This window comes from Theropithecus gelada, chromosome 20, assembly GCF_003255815.1.
Source record: "Theropithecus gelada isolate Dixy chromosome 20, Tgel_1.0, whole genome shotgun sequence".
NCBI classification, from domain to species: Eukaryota; Metazoa; Chordata; class Mammalia; order Primates; family Cercopithecidae; genus Theropithecus; species Theropithecus gelada.
The window spans coordinates 54392992-54413927 of record NC_037688.1 but is presented as its reverse complement, the minus strand read 5'-3'; the positions used below and the strand labels follow the sequence as shown (position 1 = coordinate 54413927).

At 53.3% G+C, this 20936-nt stretch overlaps 1 protein-coding gene and 1 long non-coding RNA gene across 3 annotated transcripts in view; one reads left to right on the top strand and one right to left on the bottom strand.

The window, feature by feature from the left end:
- BCL7C (BCL tumor suppressor 7C) overlaps positions 1 to 20036 on the bottom strand; it is a 64982-nt gene extending 44946 nt beyond the window's left edge. The window contains exons 1-6 of one of the 2 annotated variants that reach the window (XM_025370387.1): positions 18966 to 20036; positions 18328 to 18406; positions 17954 to 18062; positions 17700 to 17861; positions 13785 to 13870; positions 12730 to 12925 (exon numbers count right to left, since the gene is read on the bottom strand). In XM_025370387.1, the coding sequence (XP_025226172.1) occupies positions 12800 to 12925; positions 13785 to 13870; positions 17700 to 17861; positions 17954 to 18062; positions 18328 to 18406; positions 18966 to 19057 (654 nt within the window). In that variant the 5' untranslated portion in view covers positions 19058 to 20036 and the 3' untranslated portion in view covers positions 12730 to 12799. Of the gene's footprint in view, positions 1 to 12729; positions 12926 to 13784; positions 13871 to 17699; positions 17862 to 17953; positions 18063 to 18327; positions 18407 to 18965 lie in introns of those variants that run through there. The other variant, XM_025370386.1, reaches the window with a different exon arrangement.
- Positions 57 to 20299, top strand: LOC112614153. The gene is made up of 2 exons (XR_003117047.1): positions 57 to 1503; positions 19632 to 20299. It is a non-coding gene; the product is annotated as an uncharacterized LOC112614153 (long non-coding RNA).
- Positions 20300 to 20936: the final 637 nt, after the last annotated feature.

Genomic DNA, 20936 nt, shown 5'->3' with positions numbered 1-20936 from the left:
AAACAAAAGGGGAGGGAGGGGGGTAAGACTTAAAGACCCCTGAGTCAGGGCCATTATTATTTAATTTGGCCGGGTCTCTGAACCAGTCTGAGGAAGCTTGGGTTTCTATCCTTCCCGACTGAGCCACAGACCTGAGTCTTGACTCCGGAGAAATCACCCCAGCCTGTTTTTCTATCTGTGACACGGGAACGGCAGCTCCTGCCTCGCGAGGTGCAGTGAGAATGAGAAGCGCCGTGTGTGGCGCGCCTGACACGGTCAGCTCGCGGGTGTAGGCCTGGAGCAGAACGCCCTCGGGCGCCCGCCCTTGCAGCCGCACTGGAGACCGGGGATGGCTCTGGCCACGCCTCTGCAGACTGCGGCAACGCGAGGGAGCGCTGGTTTCCACGGTTGCAGCGTGACGCCCTCCTTCCCGGCCTCAGCTTTCCTGACTGCATAACGGGCATACAGTGGGTTCCATGGCACAAGGGAGCCGAAGAAGCTGCCTGCCCCCAGCTCGCCTGGGATCCTCACGCCCCTATAACAGCCGGGGAAACCAAGGCCCGGAGGGGCCACGAAGCTGCCCACGGCCCAGATCGCGAGTGCGGACCCTGCGGGAGGGTCTGGCCTAGATGCCAGTGTCCCGCCGCAGCGCAGGCGAGGCGGAGCAACACATCCCCTACCCGCGTACTGCAAGCCGCAGACTGAGACAGCGCAGCACTACGCACGGCTGGGTCGCCCGAGGGCTCCGCAGCTGCGGGTCGGGAACACGCGGCGCGCGCCCGCGCCCCAACCGGAAGTCCGCCACTGGCCGCTCTAGCACGCGCCAGGGCTGCGTCGGTGGCCTTAACCCTTCCCACGGCCGCGCAGCCAGCCTTTGTCTCCTCGGAGCGCCACAAAGGCTGGAAGGGCAGCGGGGCCTGTGGGTGCCGAGCTGCAGACACCTTCACTGTGAGCACAGCCCTGAGCCAGAGCCTAGGCGCCCAACGGGGCTGGTTTCACTCGGTCCAGCCGCACCTACCCGTGCCCTCACCAGATCTTAAGATACAGACATTAAAACCTCCACCGGGCCGCGGCACAGGATAACAGAGTTTTACTTTCTGTTTTGGCATAGCATTGCCTCCATTTCCTAGAGTGCACGTAATAAATACCGCTGGTGATTCCAAAATATAAAAGTTGAAAATATTTACTTTACAAAAATTTGGTTCCCATACCGCTTTTAAGGCCATCCTCTGCACTTGGTTCCCACTGCTCCTGATGTGGTTCAAAGATGGATGACCCCAAAGACGAGGAAAAGATTATTGGCTCCATTTTTTTTAGATGAGGCAACTAAGGTCTAGACAGGGGAAGGGACTTGCCCCAAATCACAGAGCAAATCAGTTTAAATCAGGAATAGCTCCATTCCTATCCCGCATCCTGCCCTTTCACTACGCCACGGCTGCCTGGCTGCCCTGAGGAACAAAGGAGGGCCGGGCAAGAACGCCATTACCAACTGCAAATCCACAGGCAAATGCAAGAGGACGGAAAGTAAGTTCTTGGGCTCTGCCCTTGTGCTGTCCCCAGTGGGGTCCTGGGGTCATCCCTGCCTTCACAGCCATGTACAGCGACACCCAGTTAACTGATGGGGGGATTCTGCCACTTGATGGGTATGCCTGTGCCACCAGTGCACTCACTCTGGGCCTGGGGAAATAACCACAGGATGAATTTGGGGATCCACTGTGTCCACTGTGAAATGGACCTGAGCTAAAACTCCATTGATCACTGGATCTCAGAGATCTTTGGGTCTTGAGAACAGAATTGGATGCTATAGGAGAAATGTAACCAGAAAAGGATTAGGATTTTGCCAGTAGAGAAAGGGAGATGTGCTTGCTTTCATTCATTTATCATTAATGAGCACCTACTGTATGCCAGACACCATACTAGGCCCTAGGAAGACAGAGATTATGAGACAGATGTGGCCTTATTCTGGCAGGGGAAGTGAGATGAAGGAGGTGAAAAAGAGGAAGTACAGTGACTAACCAGGGACCTGACCTAGTTTGAAGGTCAGGGAACCTTGGAGGAGGTGAAATCAAACCCAAAGCCTGAGATGAGAGAGAGAAGGGGAGGGTGGAGGGAAGGAAAGGGCTTCACAGACAGAGGGAACAGGAGTGCTAACAGCCTGGCCAGCTTCCTTGTGGTAGATGTTCTATGCATGAGTTGGAGGAGAGCTTGGGGAAAGGGGCAGGAGATGTGGGCAGGGACCAAATCCAGCAGGGGCTTGTCTACCATAAGGAACTTGGTGGGAGAACTTCATGGCCAAAAACAGGTGTGGAAGGGACCAAGCAGCCCATGTGGCTGGAGGGCAGGACATGAGATGAAGATGACTAGAGCAGGGAGTGAGGAGGTGGAGAAGGTGATCAGAAGCCGAAGCTGGGAGGCCTGGAATGCCTGGCTGCAAAACTCAGCCATTCCCCTGGAAGCCGTGCAAGTGAACAGCAAGAAGGAGAGTGGGACACCAGGGAGCAGTAGGGATTGCCGGAACTGGAGGGCAGAGACTCCGCCCCCAGGGCAGTCAGTGTTCTGCACCCCCCACCCACCTACCCCACCCCCAACCCCCGCCCCATGACCACTCCAGGAGGCAAACTCAGTATCTCAGAACATCTGCTTTCAAGGGTAGCTGGAGTCCAGATTCCTTTTTTTATTTTTGGTGGAGACAGGATCTCACTCTGCCGCCCAGGTTGACGGGCAGCAACACATAGCTCACTGTATTCTCAACTCCTGGGCTCAAGCAGTCCTCCTGCCTCAGCCTCCCAAAGTGCTGGGATTACAGTGTGAGCCACGGCACCCGGCCTGAGTCCAGATTTTTATATGAAATCACTTGATTTTAATGTTGCCAACATGTTCAACACCATGTAAGCCAAACAAATCACATTCACAGGCTGGCACCTCTAAGCTTTGCAGCATGTTAGCTGAGGAGATTTTAAAAATCTCAGGGCCCTTGGCCGGGCCAGGCGCGGTGGCTCATGCCTGTAATCTCAGCAGTTTGGGAGGCCAAGGTGGGAGGATCACCTGAGGTCAGGAGTTCGAGACCAGCCTGGACAACATGGTGAAATCCTGTCTCTACTAGAAATAAAAAAATTAGCCAGGCGTGGTGGCGGGCACCTGTGATCCCAGCTACTTGGGAGGCTGAGGCACGAGAATGGCTTGAACCCGGGAGGTGGAGGTTGCAGTGACCCAAGATCATGGCACTGTACTCCAGCCTGGGCGACAGAGCTAAACTCAAGACTCAACAAAACAAAACAAATCAAAAAATCCCAGGGCCCAGGTTGCACATAATACCAATTTAAAATGTCGGGGGGGGGTGGGGCCGGGTGCCGTGGCTCACGCCTGTAATCCCAGCACTTTGGGAGGCCGAGGCAGACGGATCACAAGGTCAGGAGATTGAGACCATCCTGGCTAACATGGTACAACCCCGTCTCTACTAAAAAAAAAAAAAAAAAAATTAGCCGTGGCACGTGCCTATAGTCCCAGCTACTCGGGAGGCTGAGGCAGGAGAATAGCTGGAACCCGGGAGGCAGAGGTTGCAATAAGCTGAGAGCGTGCCACTGCACTCCAGCCCGGGCGACAGAGCGAGACTCCGTCTCAAAAAAAAAAAAAAAAAAAAAGTGTCTGGGGTGGCTGGGCCGGTGGCTCATGCCTGTAATCCTACCACTCTGGGAGGCCAAGGTGGGCAGATCACAAGGTCAGGAGCTTGAGACCAGCCTGACCAACATGGTGAAACCCCGTCTCTACTAAAAATACAAAAATTAGCCAGGTGTGGTGGCACGCGCCTGTAGTCCCAGCTACTCGGGAGGCTGAGGCAGGAGAATCACTTGAACCTGGGAGGCGGAGATTGCAGTGAACCAAGATTGTGCCACTGCACTGCAACCTGGGTGACAGAGTGAGACTCCATCTCAAAAAAAAAAAAAAAAAAAAAAAGTCTGGGGTGGAAGGCAGCCATCAGAATATTTAAATGATTCCTCAGGTGATTCCAATATGCAGCAGTTTGAGAACCACTACCAGAGACTATGTCCTTTCAGTTGCCAGGCACAGCCATGGGAAGCCATGGGAAGTTTTAGAACAGAAGAGGAGCCTACTTTGGAGTTTAAGGAAAATCAGTCCTTAGGAGAATAGAATGTAATCTTGTGTGAAAAGGGTCCGGAAGCCCCAAGGGCAGTGGCAGGATCCTGCTAGGGTGACGGTGATCCGCCATCCCAGTTTGCTCAAGACTGGGGTGTCTCCTGGGACACGGAACCTGCAGTGCTAAAACCAGGAAAGTCCTGGGCAAACAGGGATGCTTGGTCACGCTAGAGTCTCCTGATGTAGTTCTGTTTTCCCAGATTTCTGGGGAGACTAATGCCACAGACTCCCCATTCCAGAAATTCCTAAGAAAAGGCTGTCCATCTCCCTGGGGTACATTCACCTGAGTCTCTGAGCCCTGGCAGGGCCCATCTCTTCTTCACCCAGCAGAGAGATCCTGGCCTATGGAATATAATTTAGCAGTAAAAAGGAACAAACTGGCTGGGCGCAGTGGCTCACGCCTGTAATCCCAGCACTTTGGGAGGCCGAGGCGGGAGGATCACGAGGTCAGAAGATCGAGACCACCCTGGCTAATACGGTGAAACCCCATCTCTACTAAAAATACAAAAAATTAGCCGGGTGTGCTGGCGGGCGCCAGTAGTCCCAGCTACTCGGGAGGCTGTGGCAGGAGAATGGCGTGAACCCAGGAGGCGGAGCTTGCAGTGAGCCGAGATTGCGCCTCTGCACTCCAGTCTGGGTGACAGAGCGAGACTCCGTCCCCCCTCCCAAAAAAAAAAAAACAAAAAAAACCAAAAAAAGGAACAAACTACTGATCCACACAAGAATCTAGATGACCCTCAAGAATATTATTAGCCGGCCGGGCGCGGTGGCTCAAGCCTGTAATCCCAGCACTTTGGGAGGCCGAGACGGGCGGATCACGAGGTCAGGAGATCGAGACCATCCTGGCTAACACGGTGAAACCCCGTCTCTACTAAAAATACAAGAAAATTAGCCGGGCGAGGTGGTGGGCGCCTGTAGTCCCAGCTACTTGGGAGGCTGAGGCAGGAGAATGGCGTGAACCCGGGGGGGCGGAGCTTGCAGTGAGCCGAGATCGCGCCACTGCACTCCAGCCTGGGGCACAGAGCAAGACTCCGTCTCAAAAAAAAAAAAAAAAAAAAAAAAAAGAATATTATTAGCCTGAGTGAAAGAAAACAGATGCGTAAGCGATGCGTAAGAGTTACATACTGCTTAATTCTATTTACATGAAGTTCCAGAACAGGTTCACCCCATCTGTTATTTTAAAACAATCAGGCCAGGTGTGGTGGCTCACGCCTATAATCCTAGCACTTTGGGAGGCAGAGGCAGGTGGATCGCTTGAGCCCAGGAGTTCAAGACCAGCCTGGGCAATATGGTGAGACCCCCGTCTCTGCAAAACTTACCAAAAAAAAAAATTAGTGAGCTGTGAATATGCCACTGTACTCCAATACTGGACAGCAGATCAAGGCCCTGTCTTATAAAAAAGTCAGAATAGTGTTTGACTCTGGGGAGTTGGAGATGAGAAGGGGGCAATAGCTCACTGCAACATTTCAAGTTTTTGTAGAGATGAGGTCTCACTATGTTGCCCAGGATGGTCTTAAACTTCTAGACTCAAATGATCTTCTGCCTTGGCCTCTTAGTGAGCCACCACACCTGGCACTACGCTTTTGTTAAAATTCACTGAATCATGCAGTTAACACCTATGCATTTTACTATATGGATATTTTACATCAAAGAGGGGGGAAAAACTATGAATGAATACTGGGCTCTAGTTAACAATGTGCATACAGGCCGGGCGCAGTGGCTCACACCTGTAATCCCAGCACTTTGCAAGGCCCATGCAGGTGGATCACCTGAGGTCAGGAGTTCAAGACCAGCCTGACCAACATGGTGAAACACTGTCTCTACTAAAAATACAAAATTAGCTGGGTGTGGTGGCAGGTGCCTATAATCCCAGCTACTTGGGAGGCTGAGGCAGGAAAATCACTTGAACCCGGGAGGCACTGGTTGCAGTGAGCAGAGATTGCACCTCTGCACTCCACCCTGGGCGACAGAGTGAGACTCTGTCACAAAAAAAAAAAAAAAAAAACGGGAACAAAACCTAAGTCTGATTATGCTTTTCTGCTCAGAACCCTCCATGATACCCAGAGGAAAAGCCAAGTCCTGACACTGGCCTCCGAGCAGGGCGACCATAAGTTCTGCTGGCCCAGCTTCTGCCTGTCTTCTGAAGGGTGTGATTAGTACTGCCCTTGTTTTCATTCTCCCAGTGTGAAGGATAGATTAAGTACTTGCTTGCCCTGCCTGCCAGGCCCAGCCGACCTGAACTCACTCCCCGGCCCCTCCCTCCCTCCGCTCCAGCCACACTGGCTCTCCTTCACCCTGGCCATTCCCTCTGCCTGGAATGCTCTTCCCCAGATACTTGCAAGGCTCTCTCCCTCACCTCCTTCCATCTTTTCTTCAGCCTTTGCCTTAGTGAGGCCCCCGCCTTGACCCAGCTTAAAATCACACCCTACTCTTTCCCCATCTCCCGTGCTGTGCTTTCTTTTTCCAGAGCACTCTAACTTCCTGCTTAGGATATAACTGCCTGAAGGCAGATGCCATGAGGGCAGGGATTTTTTTTTTTTTTTTTGAGACGGAGTCTCGCTCTGTCGCCCAGGCTGGAGTGCAGTGGCTGGATCTCAGCTCACTGCAAGCTCCGCCTCCCAGGTTCACGCCATTCTCCTGCCTCAGCCTCCCGAGTAGCTGGGACTACAGGCGCCCGCCACCTCGCCCGGCTAGTTTTTTGTATTTTTTTAGTAGAGACGGGGTTTCACCGTGTCAGCCAGGATGGTCTCGATCTCCTGACCTCGTGATCCGCCCGTCTCGGCCTCCCAAAGTGCTGGGATTACAGGCTTGAGCCACCGCGCCCGGCCTCTTGTTTTTTTTTGAGACAGAATCTCACTCACCCAGGCTAGAGTGCAAGTGGTACAGTCTAGGCTCACTGCAACCTCCGCCTCCCGGGTTCAAGTGATTCTCCCATCTCAGCCTCCCTACGTAGCTGCGATTATAGGCGCCCACTACCACGCCTGGCTAATTTTATTGTATTTTTAGCAGACGCGGGGTTTCACCATGTTGGCCCGGCTGGTTTTGGACTCCTGACCTCAGGTGATCCGCCCACCTCAGCCTCCCAGAGTGCTCAGCCTCCCAAAGTGCTTGGCCTCCAAAAGTGCTAGCCACCATGCCCGGCCATTTATTCTGTGCTCTTTATGCTGCATCCGCAGGTTCTACAACAGTGCCCAGCAAACAGTAAGCACACAGTAAGTACCTATTGCTATGAATAAAGGGAATCCTCTGCCCTCCTGGGGCTTCCAGGCTGGTGCTGAAGACCCAAGCAGACACGGACCATTACAAAGCAACAGCCACCACTCCACGTCGCAGCAGAGGAGGGGTGAGGGGCTGAGGGAAGGCAGAAGAGACACCCCAGAAGCTGAGGCTTGAAAACTGCATTGGCATCTGCCAGGCGAAGAGGGGATGGGAGGGGCTTTCCTGGTGGGGCAGCCAGTGTGAGCAAAACCCAAGGGGTGAGAGACAGCAGCAGGCATCTGGGGGCTGTGAGCAGTTCAGAGAGTGGCTGCAGGTGTGGGTACGCAGCAGGCTGTGGGCTCCATTCTGCAGGTAGTGAGGACAGGAAGGTTCTAACTGGGGCAGTGGCATGGACAGATTTGGGTTTCTGGAAGATTGCCCAGCTACTGGGTGGAGCATGGATTGGAGGTGGGCAAGAGGGAGGCAGGGAACCCCACCAGGAGGCTATCAGTTTTGTTGGCACCTAGTAAAGCAGCGTTGCCCTGAAGAAAGGGGCTAACTGGAAAATTACTTAAGACAGAGACCCTACAGGACGTGGTGGTTCCTGGAAGGTGACTCTGACTTCTGGTGTCACCATTTTGGCTGACTCCTGGGATGGTAGGAATAGGTTGTGGGGAGGATGAGGCTTGGGTCTCTGGGATATCCCAATGGAGATGTGATGCAGCCATTTGGCTCCTGGAGTCTAGAGGTCGGGGCGGAACTTAGAGTCAGAGAATGAGGAACTGTTGATTCAAAGGGCAGGTGGGACCTAGCAGGGAGAGTGTGCACAAAGAGAAGCAAGGCCAGGGCAAGAGACAGTTCCCAGACCAGGAAGAGGGGAGTGGCCAAGGACGGATGAGTGCTCAGAGGGGAGGAGTCAGTGAGCCCCAGAGGTGGGGCCCGAGTGCCAGGAGTAGAAGGATTTCCACAAAGAGAGTGTGGACTTGGGGAGGAGGAGGGAAGGGGGCAGCAAGGTGATAAATAAGGGCTGTGGCTCTGGAAGATATAGCTTTTTAAATTTACCATGTTCACTATTTTTGTTAAGATACAGTCATGCAAGCTGGAGTGCAGTGACACAATCATATCTTACTGCAGCCTCAACCTCCTGGGCTCAAGCAAAACTCCCACCTCAGCCTCCCAAAGTGCTGGGATTCCAGGTGTGAGCCACCATATCCAGCCAAACTGGCTTTTTTTTTTTTTGGTTGAGATGGACTCTCGCTCTGTTGCCCAGGCAACCTCTGCCTCCCAGGTTCAAGTGATTCTCCTGCCTCAACCTCCCGAGTAGCTGGGACTACAGGCATGCACCACCATGGCTGGGTAATTTTTGTATTTTTAGTAGAGACAGGGTTTCGCCATGTTAGCCAGGCTGGTCTCGAATTCCTGACCTCAAGTGATCCACCTGCCTCGGCCTCCCAAAGTGCTGGGATTATAGGCGTGAGCCACCATGCCAAGCCCAAACTGGCTTTTAAACCAGGTCAAAGAATGGGTCACTGAGAGGGTGGGGGCATGCCTGGGCTCAGGACAGTTTCCTAGACCCCGTGACCAGGAGAGGGACAAGAATAGGGGAGACTCAGGCCGGGCGCGGTGGCTCAAGCCTGTAATCCCAGCACTTTGGGAGGCCGAGACGGGCGGATCACGAGGTCAGGAGATCGAGACCATCCTGGCGAACACGGTGAAACCCCGTCTCTACTAAAAAATACAAAAACTAGCCGGGCGAGGTGGCGGGGCACCTGCAGTCCCAGCTACTCAGGAGGCTGAGGCAGGAGAATGGCGTAAACCCGGGAGGCCTAGCTTGCAGTGAGCTGAGATCCAGTCACTGCACCCCAGCCTGGGCAACAGAGCGAGACTCCGTCTCAAAAAAAAAAAGAATAGGGGAGACTCAAACGTTAGCTTCTCAAGGCTGCTCAGAAATGGACACCCCATCTGGGACCAGGCTTCTGTCCCCAGCCTCAGGGACATGAGAGTCTCTGGTATCCTCATCTGTAAAATGGGAATAGGACAAAACCTGCCATTTGTTGAGCACTTATTACGTCCCAGGCCAAGGGCTGTCTCTCCATGTGTGGCCTAATTTAACTCTCAGAATACTCTCACCAGGCTGATGTCACTATTATCTGCTTTTTTTTTTTTGAGACAGAGTCTCCCTCTGTTGCTCTCCTGAGTAGCTGAGATTACAGGCACCCACAAACACGCCCAAGTAATTTTTCTATTTTTAGTGGAGACGGGGTTTCACCATGTTGATTAGGCCAGTTTTGAACTCCTGACCTCAGTAATTCAACCGCCTCAGCCTTCCAAAGTGCTAGGATTACAGGTGTGAGCCACCGTGCCCGGCCTTTTATCTCCATTTTATAGATGAGAAAACAGTGGCACAGAAAGGTTCAGTCACTTGCTCAAGGTCATACAACAAATGAATGCAGATGCTGAGATTCAAACCTGGAACCTGAATTCTGAGCTTCAACACTGCACCACTAACCCACACAAGGGACTTTCCTATCTACAGAACACTCTTCTCCCTCGGGAGTGGTTGAGGGGAGTCATGAGGTGGCCACACACACAGCAAACAGCCGACATTACCATGAAGAATGGCCCTCCAAAGAAGTCCACATCCGAATCCCCAGAATCTGTGCATGTGTTGCTTTATATGGCACATGGGCTTTTGCAGGTGTGATGAAACTAAGGATCTTGAGATAGGAAGAGTGTTCTAGATTATTCAAGTGGGTCCAGTGTCATCACAGGATCCTTGGAGGAGGGAGGCAGGAGAGTTAGAGAAGATATGACGATGGAGAGAGATTGGAAGATGCTACACTGATTTGAGATGAGGGAGGGGCCACAAGCCAAGGAATGTAGGTGGCCTCCAGAAGCCAGAAAAGCAAAGAAAGAGATCCTCCTCTGGAGGGAACTACTGCTGAAACCTTGACTTTAATCCAGTGAGACTAACTTTGGACTTCTCCAGAACTATAAGAGAATCAATGTCTGTGGCTTTTTTTTTTTTTTTTTTTTTTTGAGATGGAGTCTTGCTCCGTCACCCAGGCTGGAGTGCAGTGGTGCAATCTCGGCTCACTGCAACCTCCTGAATTCAAGCAATTCTCCTGTCTCAGCTTTCCGAGTAGCAGGGATTACAGGTGCCCGCCACCATGCCCAGCTAATTTTTGTATTTTTAGTAGAGATGGGTTTCACCTTGTTGGTCAGGCTGGTCTCGAACTCCTGACCTCAGGTGATCCACCCACCTCAGCCTCCCAAGGTGCTGGGATTATAGGCATGAGCCACCGTGCCTGGCTAATGTCTGTGGCTTTAAGCCCCTATATGTGTGGCAATTTGTTAACAGCAGCGATAAGAAACAGTTACACTACATTGCAGCAAGCCTGGCTTCCTTGGACAGTGCTGGCTCCACCATCGCCACTGCAGCTGCTGTGGGAAGCATCCTTACATTTCCTTTGTTTGTTTAGACAGGGTCTTGCTTTGTTGCCCAGAGTGGAGCGCAGTGGTGCAATCATCACTCACTGCAGCCTCGACTTCCAGGGCTCAAGCAATCTTCCCACCTCAGCCTCCCAAAAAGCTTGGACTACAGGCGCACACCAGTATGCCTGGCTAATTTTTTCATTTTTTTGTCTCGCTATGTTGCTCAAGCTGGTCTCAAACTCCTGGCCTCAAGCAGTCCTCCCACCTGTGCCTCCCAAAGGCCTGGGATTACAGGTGTGAGCCACCACACCTAGCCTACAGTTTTTAAAGCCTCTTTAAAGTTTCAGTTTGGTCCTCTCTGAACCTCAGTATCTTTCTTCATTAAAAACAAAAATAGGGCCAGTATACATGACCCTGCAGGCACAGAGTGAGAGGGCCTTATATTACTTGAAGGTTCCCACAAACCCTTGGGGCAGATGAGGCCTAGTTATTGTTCCCATTGCTCAGATGAACAAACTAATGCTGAGAGTAGAAACAGCCTGCCTACAGCCACTCAGGGAGTAACAGAGCCAGGACTTGAACCAGGGCTTCTGACTTGAGTTCTAGCACAGAGGTTCATGTGTCAGAGCCCAGCTCGCATGCCACCTCCTCAGAGAAGCCTGCCTGGAAAACCCTAGGCCATTCATGTATTCATGAAGCAGCTGCTGGGACTGCGCTGTTCCCAGTGTTGTGTGGGGCCCCCTCAGAGCCCACAGCCTCGTAGACAAGACACACACACACAAACCACGGGTCCCAGAATAGCCTGATAAATGCTGAAACAAGGAGAACAAAGCCCAAGAGGTTGCTAAAGCTCAAAAAAGGGGAAACTCACTGAGCCTGGAGTCAGGGAAGGCTTCTCAGAGGAGATGGTGATTGAGATGGGGATAAGTTAGACCCAACCAGAAGTGTGGACAGGCATCCCGGGTGGAGGAGTGGCTTCCTCAGGGCAGGGAATGGGTTGGTCATCCCAGGCCCCCAAGCCCTCTGGGCCTCTGTGTTATTATGTATGAAATGTGAACAGGCCGGGCGCAATGGCTCGCACCTGTAATCCGAACGCTTTAGGAGGCCAAGGCAGGAGGAACACTTGAGCCCAGGAGTTTAAGACCAGCCTGGGCAATGTAGCGAGATCCCATGTCTACAAAAAATAAAATTAGCGGGCTGGGCGTGGTGGCTCATGCCTGTAATCACAGCACTTTGGGAGGCCGAGGCAGGTAAATCACCTGTGGTCAGGAGTTTGAGACCAGCCTGGCCAACATGGCAAAACCCAGTCTCTACTAAAAATACAAAAATTAGCTGGGCGTGGTGGCAGGCGCCTCTAATCACAGCTACTCAGGAGGCTGAGGCAGGAGACTTGCTTGAACCCAGGAGGCAGAGTTTGCAGTGAGCCAAGATTGTGCCATTGCACTCCAGCCTAGGCAACAAGAGCGAAACTCTCTAAAAAAAAAATAGTGATAATTAAACAAAGAAATAAAATTAGCTGGGTGTGGTGGCACGCACCTGTGGTCCTGGCTACTTGGGAGGCTGAGGTGGGACGTCAAGGCTACAGTGAGCCATGATTGCACCACTGCACTCCTGCCTGGGCAACAGAGCAAGTCTGTGTCTCAAAAAAAAAAAAAAAAAAAAAGAATCATGGCCTAGCTACCCAGAGTTTTGATAACTATTAGGCCCAGGTGAGGGCTGAGCAAGAAGAGACGTCCTGGGCCTCCTCCCAGAGGAAGAGGTGAAGGTCGGGAGATAGGGCAGACCCGGGAAGTACTGGGAGGCAAGGTCCTGGCTCAAGCCCCCACCACACACTGCCTTGCGGTGGGACTACAGGAAGGTCCTCTCAGAGCCTCAGTGACCCCATCTGAGCAATGGAGCATGAGACAAAACTGTCTCCAAAGACCCTCCCCAGCCCTGAGGGGGAAATGACATGACACAAAATTACAAAAGGGTCTTTATTTGTAAAAAGCCAAAGGGGCCCCTGGGGCAACGGGACAGGCAGGCCGGCTTCTCAGGGGTCGGGGGCATTTGGGCAGATGCGCTTGAGTGGGGGGGCGCCCTCCGAGTCCTCTGTGTCACCCTGGGCTGCCTCAGGGACAGGTGGCACTGGCTCAAAGACGGGGTAAGCTTCGGGGGCCTGGAGAGGAAGGGTGGACAGGCGTGAGCTCCACCGAACCCAGGCGTCCAGCCTCCGAGCCTCTACCTTCTCCAAAGCCTCTACTCCCCTCCCCTCCTGGGCCCAGGAGGCAAGCCCAGGGCCAGATGCTCAGGACGCAGAGGAAGCAGGCACCAAAAACAACAACGACAGTGACACTGTGTGGAGGAACGAACCTGATACTTGATATTTCTGAAAATGCATCGAGGTAGCTTCGTGAGAAACGTCAGAGGTTTACGAGGGATTTTCTTACGCTAATTTTACAGTTAAGATATTTTTTGAAAATGCATGGAGGAGCACCATGATTTTGTCAGGCTTTATTTATTTATTTTTGAGAAGGAGTCTCGCTCTGTCACCCAGACTGGAGTGCAGTGGCGCGATCTCGGCTCACCGCAGCCTCCACCTCCCAGGTTCAAGCAATTCTCCTGCCTCAGCCTCCCGAGTAGCTGGGACTACAGGCACGTGCCACCACGCCCGGCTAATTTTTTGTGTTTTTAGTAGAGACGGGGTTTCACCGTGTTAGCCAGGATGGTCTCGATCTCCTGACCTCATGATCCACCCGCCTCGGCCTCCCAAAGTGCTGGGATTACAGGCATGAGCCACCACGCCCGGCTTTGTCAGGCTTTTAATGGTCTCAAATCAGCCCTGATCCAGCCCTTAGCACTTTGTCTCTGAAACACCCTTTCTTTTTCAGTCCCAAGAACCCAGCCCCTAAACCTTCAGCTCCGTCCCAGGTCTGCCTCTCCTCCAGGGCCTCAGGATGCAGGCTCCAAGCCTTCGGCTGCCCCAGATCCCCCATTCCCTCCAAGACCCAGGAGTCTAGCCTTCTGGCCTCTCTCACCTCAGCTTCCAGCAGTTCTGGAACAGGTTCCTCCTTGGTCAGCATTGGGGGTTCGTCGGTGCTGCCAGCAGTTATGCCCCCGGGATCTGGAACGTCAAGGTAACAAACATCCCCTAAACAGCCACTCTGTGCCAGCAGCACAGACAGTGGGGGAAACAGACAGTCACAGGCCCCAGTCACAGAAGGCAGAGGGCCACGGGAGCAGAGAGGACAGAGCAGGAACCTGGCTGTGCCCTAGGAAGCAGAGGAGGGAACACTGACGTGGGAGCTCAAGGGTGAGTGGGTCTTGATGCGGTGGACAGACAGGAAAGTACGACATGTGAGGCAGAGGGAATGTGTGCTAAGTTGCCACAGAATCCGGGCTTGGACTGCCTCGGTTCAAATCCTGACCTTGGGCCAGCTACTTAATTTCCACGGTCCTCAGTTTCCCCATCTGTAAAATGGGGATAATGATAGTAATTACCTCATGGGGCTGTTGTGAGGGTCAGATGAGCAGATGCAGGTAAAGCACAGTGGTTGGCACACAGTAAGTGCTCAATAAATGCTTGCTACCGTTTTTATAATAGCAAAGGTATACAAGTGCTTGGCACTATCTAGACCCAGACCCAGCCCACAGTCCCACATCAGGATGTTCTTTTTGTTTGTTTGTTTGTTTGTTTTTGTTTTTGAGATGGAGTCTCACTGTGTCACCTAGGCTGGAGTGCAGTAGCGCGATCTCGGCTCACTGCAGCCTCCGCCTCCCAGGTTCAAGCAATTCTCCTGCCTCAGCCTCCCTAATAGATGGGATTACAGGTGTGTGCCACCATGTCCGGCTAATTTTTTGTATTTTTAGTAGAGACAGGGTTTCACATTCTGGGAGGCTGAGGGAGGAGGATCACTTGAGCCCAGGAGTTTGAGACCAGCCTGGGCAACATAGTAAGACCCTATCTCTATAAAAAATAACAACACTAATTAGCTGAGCGTGGTGATGCATGCCTGTAGTCCCAGCTACTCAGGAGGCTGACTGAGCCCAGGAATCCAAGGCTGCAGTGAGCCATGATCACGCCACTGCATTCCAGCCTGAGCGACAGAGTGAGACCTTGTCTCCAAAACAAAAAAGCAAAGCTTAAAAAATATTAAGGAAAAAGTTGTTCTGGCAGCTGTGTCGGGGTGACTAGAAGAGACCAGCTGGAACCAAAAATGGGTGAGAGATGGGAAGGCCAGGGACAAGGCAGGGCCTGGGAGGAAGAGGTGCCAACCAGACGGGTTTGACTGCATGGAAGAAAGCAGAGCTGGCTGGGCACAGTGGCTCAAGCCTGTAATGCCAGCATTTTGGGAGGCCAAGGCAGGTAGATCATGAGGTCAGGAGTTCAAGACCAGCCTGTCCAACATGGTGAAACCCCATCTCTACTAAAAATACAAAAATTAGCCAGGTGTGGTGATGTGTACCTGTAATCCCAGCTACTCGGGAGGCTGAGGCAGGAGAATTGCTTGAACTTGGGAGGCGGAGGTTGCAGTGAGTGAGATCGTGCCACTGCACTCCAGCCTGGGCGACACATTGAGACTCTGTCTCAAAGGGGGAAAAGAAAAAATGCAGAGCTGAGGAGGACCCAGGCCCAAGATGCTGGCTCACTGGCTGAGTTACTTCTCTGGGTCTCAGTTTCCTCATCTATAAATAGGGATCATAACAAGATCATCACCCTTATAAGGTTGTAGTGAAAATTAAATGCGAAAAAAACATATAAAGTGTTGGCAGGGCATGGTGGCTCACACCTGTAATCCTAGCACTTTGGAAGGCGGAGGCGGGCAGATCACTTAAAGTCGGGAGTTCGAGACCAGCCTGGCCAACATGGTGAAACCCTGTCTCTACTAAAAATACAAAATTAGTGAGGCATGGTGGCGCATGCCTGTAATCTCAGCTACTCGGGAGGCTGAGGCGGGAGAATCACTTGAACCTGGGAGGCAGAGGTTGTGGTGAGCTGAGATTGTGCCATTGCACTCCAGCCTGGGCAACAAGAATGAAACTCCGTCTCAAAAACAAACAAACACAAACAAAAAAACAAAAATTAGCTGGGTGTGGGGGCATGCCTGTAATCCCAGCTACTTGGGAGGCTGAGGCAGAAGAATCGCTTGAACCTAGGAGGCAGAGGTTGCAGTGAGCTGATATCACACCACTGCAGTCTAGCCTGGGCAACAGAGCAAGACTCCATCTCAAAAAAAAAAAAAAAAAAAAAAAAAAGGCTGGGCATGGTGGCTCATGCCTGTAGTCCCAGCACTTTGGGAGGCCGAGGTGGGCGGACCACCTGAGGTCAGGAGTTCGAGGCTGGCAAAACATGGCGAAACCCCATCTCTACTAAAAGTACAAAACTAGCCGAGCGGCCGGGCGCGGTGGCTCAAGCCTGTAATCCCAGCACTTTGGGAGGCCGAGACGGGTGGATCACGAGGTCAGGAGATCGAGACCATCCTGGTGAACATGGTGAAACCCCGTCTCTACTAAAAAATACAAAAAACTAGCCGGGCGAGGTGGCGGCGCCTGTAGTCCCAGCTACTCGGGAGGCTGAGGCAGGAGAATGGCGTGAACCCGGGAGGCGGAGCTTGCAGTGAGCTGAGATCCGGCCACGGCAACTCCAGCCCAGGAGACAGAGCGAGACTCCGTCTCAAAAAAAAAAAAACAAAAAAACAAAAAAACAAAAAAAAAAAACTAGCTGAGCATGGTGGTTCATGCCTATATTCCCAGCTACCCAGGAGGCTGAGGCAGGAGAACTGCCTGAACCTGGGAGGTGAAGGTTGCAGTGAGCCAAAATTGTGCCATTGCACTCTAGCCTGGGCAAGAGTGAAACTCTCTCAAAGGAAAAAAGAAAAGAAAAAAACCCAACCATGTAAAGTGTTTACCAGGGTGCCTGGCACACAGTAAGAGCTCAATAAATACTGTTGTTATTCCTGTTATTATTAATCACCCCTATGACTATCACTGTTATTTATTCACTCAACAGATATTTACTGCGCACCTATCTGTGTCCCATATTATTCTGAGAATACAGTAGTGAACAAGATCACATAGGGCCAAGCACAGTGACTTACGCCTATAATCCCAGCACCGTGGGAGGCTGAGACAGGAGGATCATTTCAGGCCAGGAGTTCGAAACCAACCTTGGCAACATAGCAAGACCCTATCTCTACAAAAAATTTAAGAGTTAGCTGGGTGTGGTGGCACACACCTGTAGTCCCCAGCTACTTGGGAGGCTGGGGCCAGAGGATCCCTTGAGCCCAGGAGCTTGAGGCTGCAGTGAGCTATGATTGCACCAGTGCACTCCAGCCTGGGTGACAGAGAACTTCTCTCTAAAAAAAGAAAGGGGGGGGGGGGGGTATGGGTGTGATGGCTCACACCTGTAATCCCAGCACTTTGGGAGGCTGAAGATGGAGGATCGCTTGAGTGAGTGAGTTTGAGACCAGCCTGGGCAACATGGTGAAACCTTGCCTCTACAAAAAATACAAATGGCATATGCCTGTGGTCCAAGCTACTTGGGAGGCTGAGGCGGGAGGATCGCTTGAGCCCAGGAAGTTCAAGGCTGCAGTGAGCTATGATCACACCACTGCACCACTCCAGCCTAGGTGACACAGTGAGACCCTGTCTCAAAAAAAAAAAAAAAGGATTAATATGGGCCCAACATTCAGGAAACTGACATGAGAGTGAGGAGAAAGATAAACTAGTAAAAAATTAATTTACATGAAAGTCTCAGACAGTGATATGTCATCTATAGATCCTAAGAGACCAGAGGAATGAGACAGCAGCTACAGAGAGATTCTGCAGGAGTCGGAAGGCACCTTGAGGAAGGTGCACAAGATGGGGAGCAGGTATAGGGATAAGCTGGTAGGTTAGACTCTGGAGAAGACAGGACTTAGAGGAGAGGGCTCCTGGGAGGTACCTGGTCCTACCTCTCTCTTGGCCCAGCCGTGGGGGCTGAGCCTCCTCAGGGACCCCTTCTGGGGGTCCGGCAGGTGACACAGGGCGGCTGGGCTGGGGGGTGCCCCCAGGACTGGGCTCTGTGCCCTTTTGCAGGGAACCTTCCGAATGGAAACTCTGGTTGCTGTTCTCATCTGTGGGAGCAAGAGCCGAGATGGTTGGCCTGAGATCCCTAATACACTCCTTCAGTCCCCACAGCCCTCCGCATTTCAGGATCCCTACCTACCATTGAGATCCAGCAGGATGAGAGGGCCACCCCCTCGGGGACTGGCGCCCCTGCCCCGACGTTCCCGGCCACGGGATCTCTCTGCCCCGCCACCTGCCCGCCTTCGCTCCTGGGGGTTAGAGGATTAGGGTCAGAGCTCTTGGAAAGCCCCACCATACACCTAAGGAAACTGAGGCACGGAGAAGCAAAAGGGCTCGAACTCAGGGTGTGGAACAGAAAAGAGGGAAAAAGGGGAGGAGCTGCCAATGATGGTTCCCATCTGTCTGTTCTGCTGCATCTGAGGTCTCTGGGAGCTGGAGGTAGAGGTCAGGGTGGGGAGGAGCTTGCCTGAGGTTGCACAGATGCAGGGCCTTGTGGGAATGGGGGTTGCTCACCTCCTCCTGGGGGTCCACCACTGGCACCCACTTGAAGATACGAAGGGAAGTGTCGCCCACAGTCACCCATCGCTTCTCCCTGTGGGAGGGTGGGGGACTGGGTCAGAGAGGCCTGAGGGGAGACCCACCCCCCCAGGAGCCGGACACATCTGGGGGTACCTGGAGAGGTTGGGGAGGCACAGGAGGGTAGCAACAGTTTTGCTAATGGGGCATAGTTACATGGAGAAAGAGAGCCCTGCAAACCCCAGGGCACAGGCGGTGGGTGCCTCTAGAGAGAGGATATGATTTGGGCCCTGGCTCTGCGGACCCCTGGGGCACACACGGGGGGCGTGGCTATGGTCCTGGCCCGGGATCAGAGACCTGCAGATCTCGGGGCACACTTGCAGAAGGAGTGTCAAAGCTTTAGGGGGCGGGGCACAAACGGGGGCTCCCGCTCTGGGAGGGCACGACTGGGGACTACGCTTTGTAGCCCCCAGGAGTAGCCAGGGGAACGGGGACAGAGCCCTGTGGATCCAGGGCAAAGCTAGTAGGCGGGGATACAGCGAACACCGGGGCCCAGAGCTGGCGAGGGCAGCTTAGACGCCTTAGGTGGTGGTGGTCCCGCCGTGTCCCGTCCCTGGCCCCCGGGCAGCGCTCACCATCTCCGGACCTTCTCGATGGTCGCCATCACCTTCTTGATGTCATCCTTGGCCCGGCTCCGGGTCTCGGCCCGTACGGTCCGGCCGGCCATGCTGGCGGGGCTGGGGCCGGAGCCGAGCCCGCGGCGGGGCCGCCTCCCGTCCGGCGGGCTCAGGCTCGGCGCCAGGCCCAGGCGCCGCGCTCTCGGCCTGCCGTCCCCCCGGGAGTTGGCCGCGCCCTCTCTCGTCCCCAACGCCTCCGCGAGTCCCCGCCCCGTTTCCTGCCGCCGTGCCCCGCCCCGGCCCGTCCCCGGAGCGGCCCGGTGGCGCGGGCGGCCAGAGCCCAGGCCTGGAAGCCCGGCCGGCCCCGCCCCGACCCGGGCCCGCCCCCTCGGAGCGCCTGGACGCGCAGCGCCCCCTGCCCGCCGTCGAGAGCGGGAGTTGGGTACTGCTCGGCGGCCGGACGCGCGAGGCAGGGCCGAGGCGGTGCGTTCAGACCACGTGGGCGCGGGGTGCTCGAGAGGGTCTGTGTCCTGGGGTGCGTGCGCCGCGGTGGGTGTCCGCGAAACGCTGTGTGTGGAGTGCGTGCGTGTGTCCGCCCTCGCCAGGCTCTCGGTCTACACCGCCCAACACTCATTCATCCATTCATTCAACAGTCCTGTTAACTGAGCGCCAATTACGCGCCAGGCGCTGCGAATACGAGTAGGTCTCTACCCACCAGAATGGCTAAAGTGAAAAAGACCGCACCATGTGGAGGCGAGAAAGTAGAGCGACTGAACCTCTCTTGTATTTCTGGGGGAGTGTAAATTGGTAGAGACGTTTTGAGAACTGGCAGTTTTCTAGTGAAGCCGAACATATGCCACCTCTGTGATCCAGCAATTCCACTCCTAGGCTGTCAACACCCAGCAGAAATGTGTAGGTGTGAGCACCAAGAGGGTGCATGGGAACGTTCAGAGCCCTTTCATAACAGCCCCAAACTGGAAATAACCCATCAACAGAATGGAAAATGAATGATGCCCTACTCATTACCATGCACATAGACACAGCAACGGGAGTGACATGCCCGGCTACACCCAGCAACATAGACAAGTCGCATGACGAAATCTTGAGTGACAGAAGCCAAATACAACAGTACATACTAGATGGTTCCAGGTGTATTACGTTCAGAACCAGACAAAACTAATTTAAAGTGCACCAAAGTCAAGATAGTGGTCGCCCTTAGGATTGGGAGGGGATGAGGGGAGAGCTTCTGGGAGCTGATCCAGTTCTGTTGTGTGATCCGGTGCTGGTTCCCTGGGCATATGTCCTCTGTGAAAATCCATCACATGACTTAAATAAAATGTGCATTACTTAAAGAAAGTGAGTGTGTCTTGGTTGACTTTATTTGAGGCTGGCTTGTCAGCAGATAAGACCATGTCAAAATTTGTGCTGCTGTGTGTGTGTGTGTGTGTGTTTCAAGATGTGCCTGTTGTGTCTGTGAGTTTGGGCGTGACCATGTCCCGAGGTTAAGGGTATAAGGGGTTAGGAGCATGGTTAGGACAGCATTTTTTGAGCCAAGCTGCTTAGGTAAAATCCCAGCTGTGCCACACCCAACTGTATTACCCTGAACAAGTCACTTCTCTCTATTCCGCATCTATAACATAGGAATTAGTTAATGTGTGTATAGCTCTTGGAACAGTTCCCAGCACATGGTAAATGCCCAATAACTATTTACGGTCAATGCACATGTGATTGTGGGCCCTACTAATGGTCTGGCTCAATTCCATCTACTGTGCCCTCTCCAGTTAAACTCTTTCTTCCTTTATTCCAGCATTGTCTGCTCACGGCAACACACCCACTCACACGCACACGCACACACACACGCACGCGCACATGCATGCACACGCGCACACCTGCACCCTCACACCACATCCACTCGCACACACGCACGCTCATAGGCACACACATCCGCACGCATGCACGCACGCAGACACACGCACGCGCACGCACACA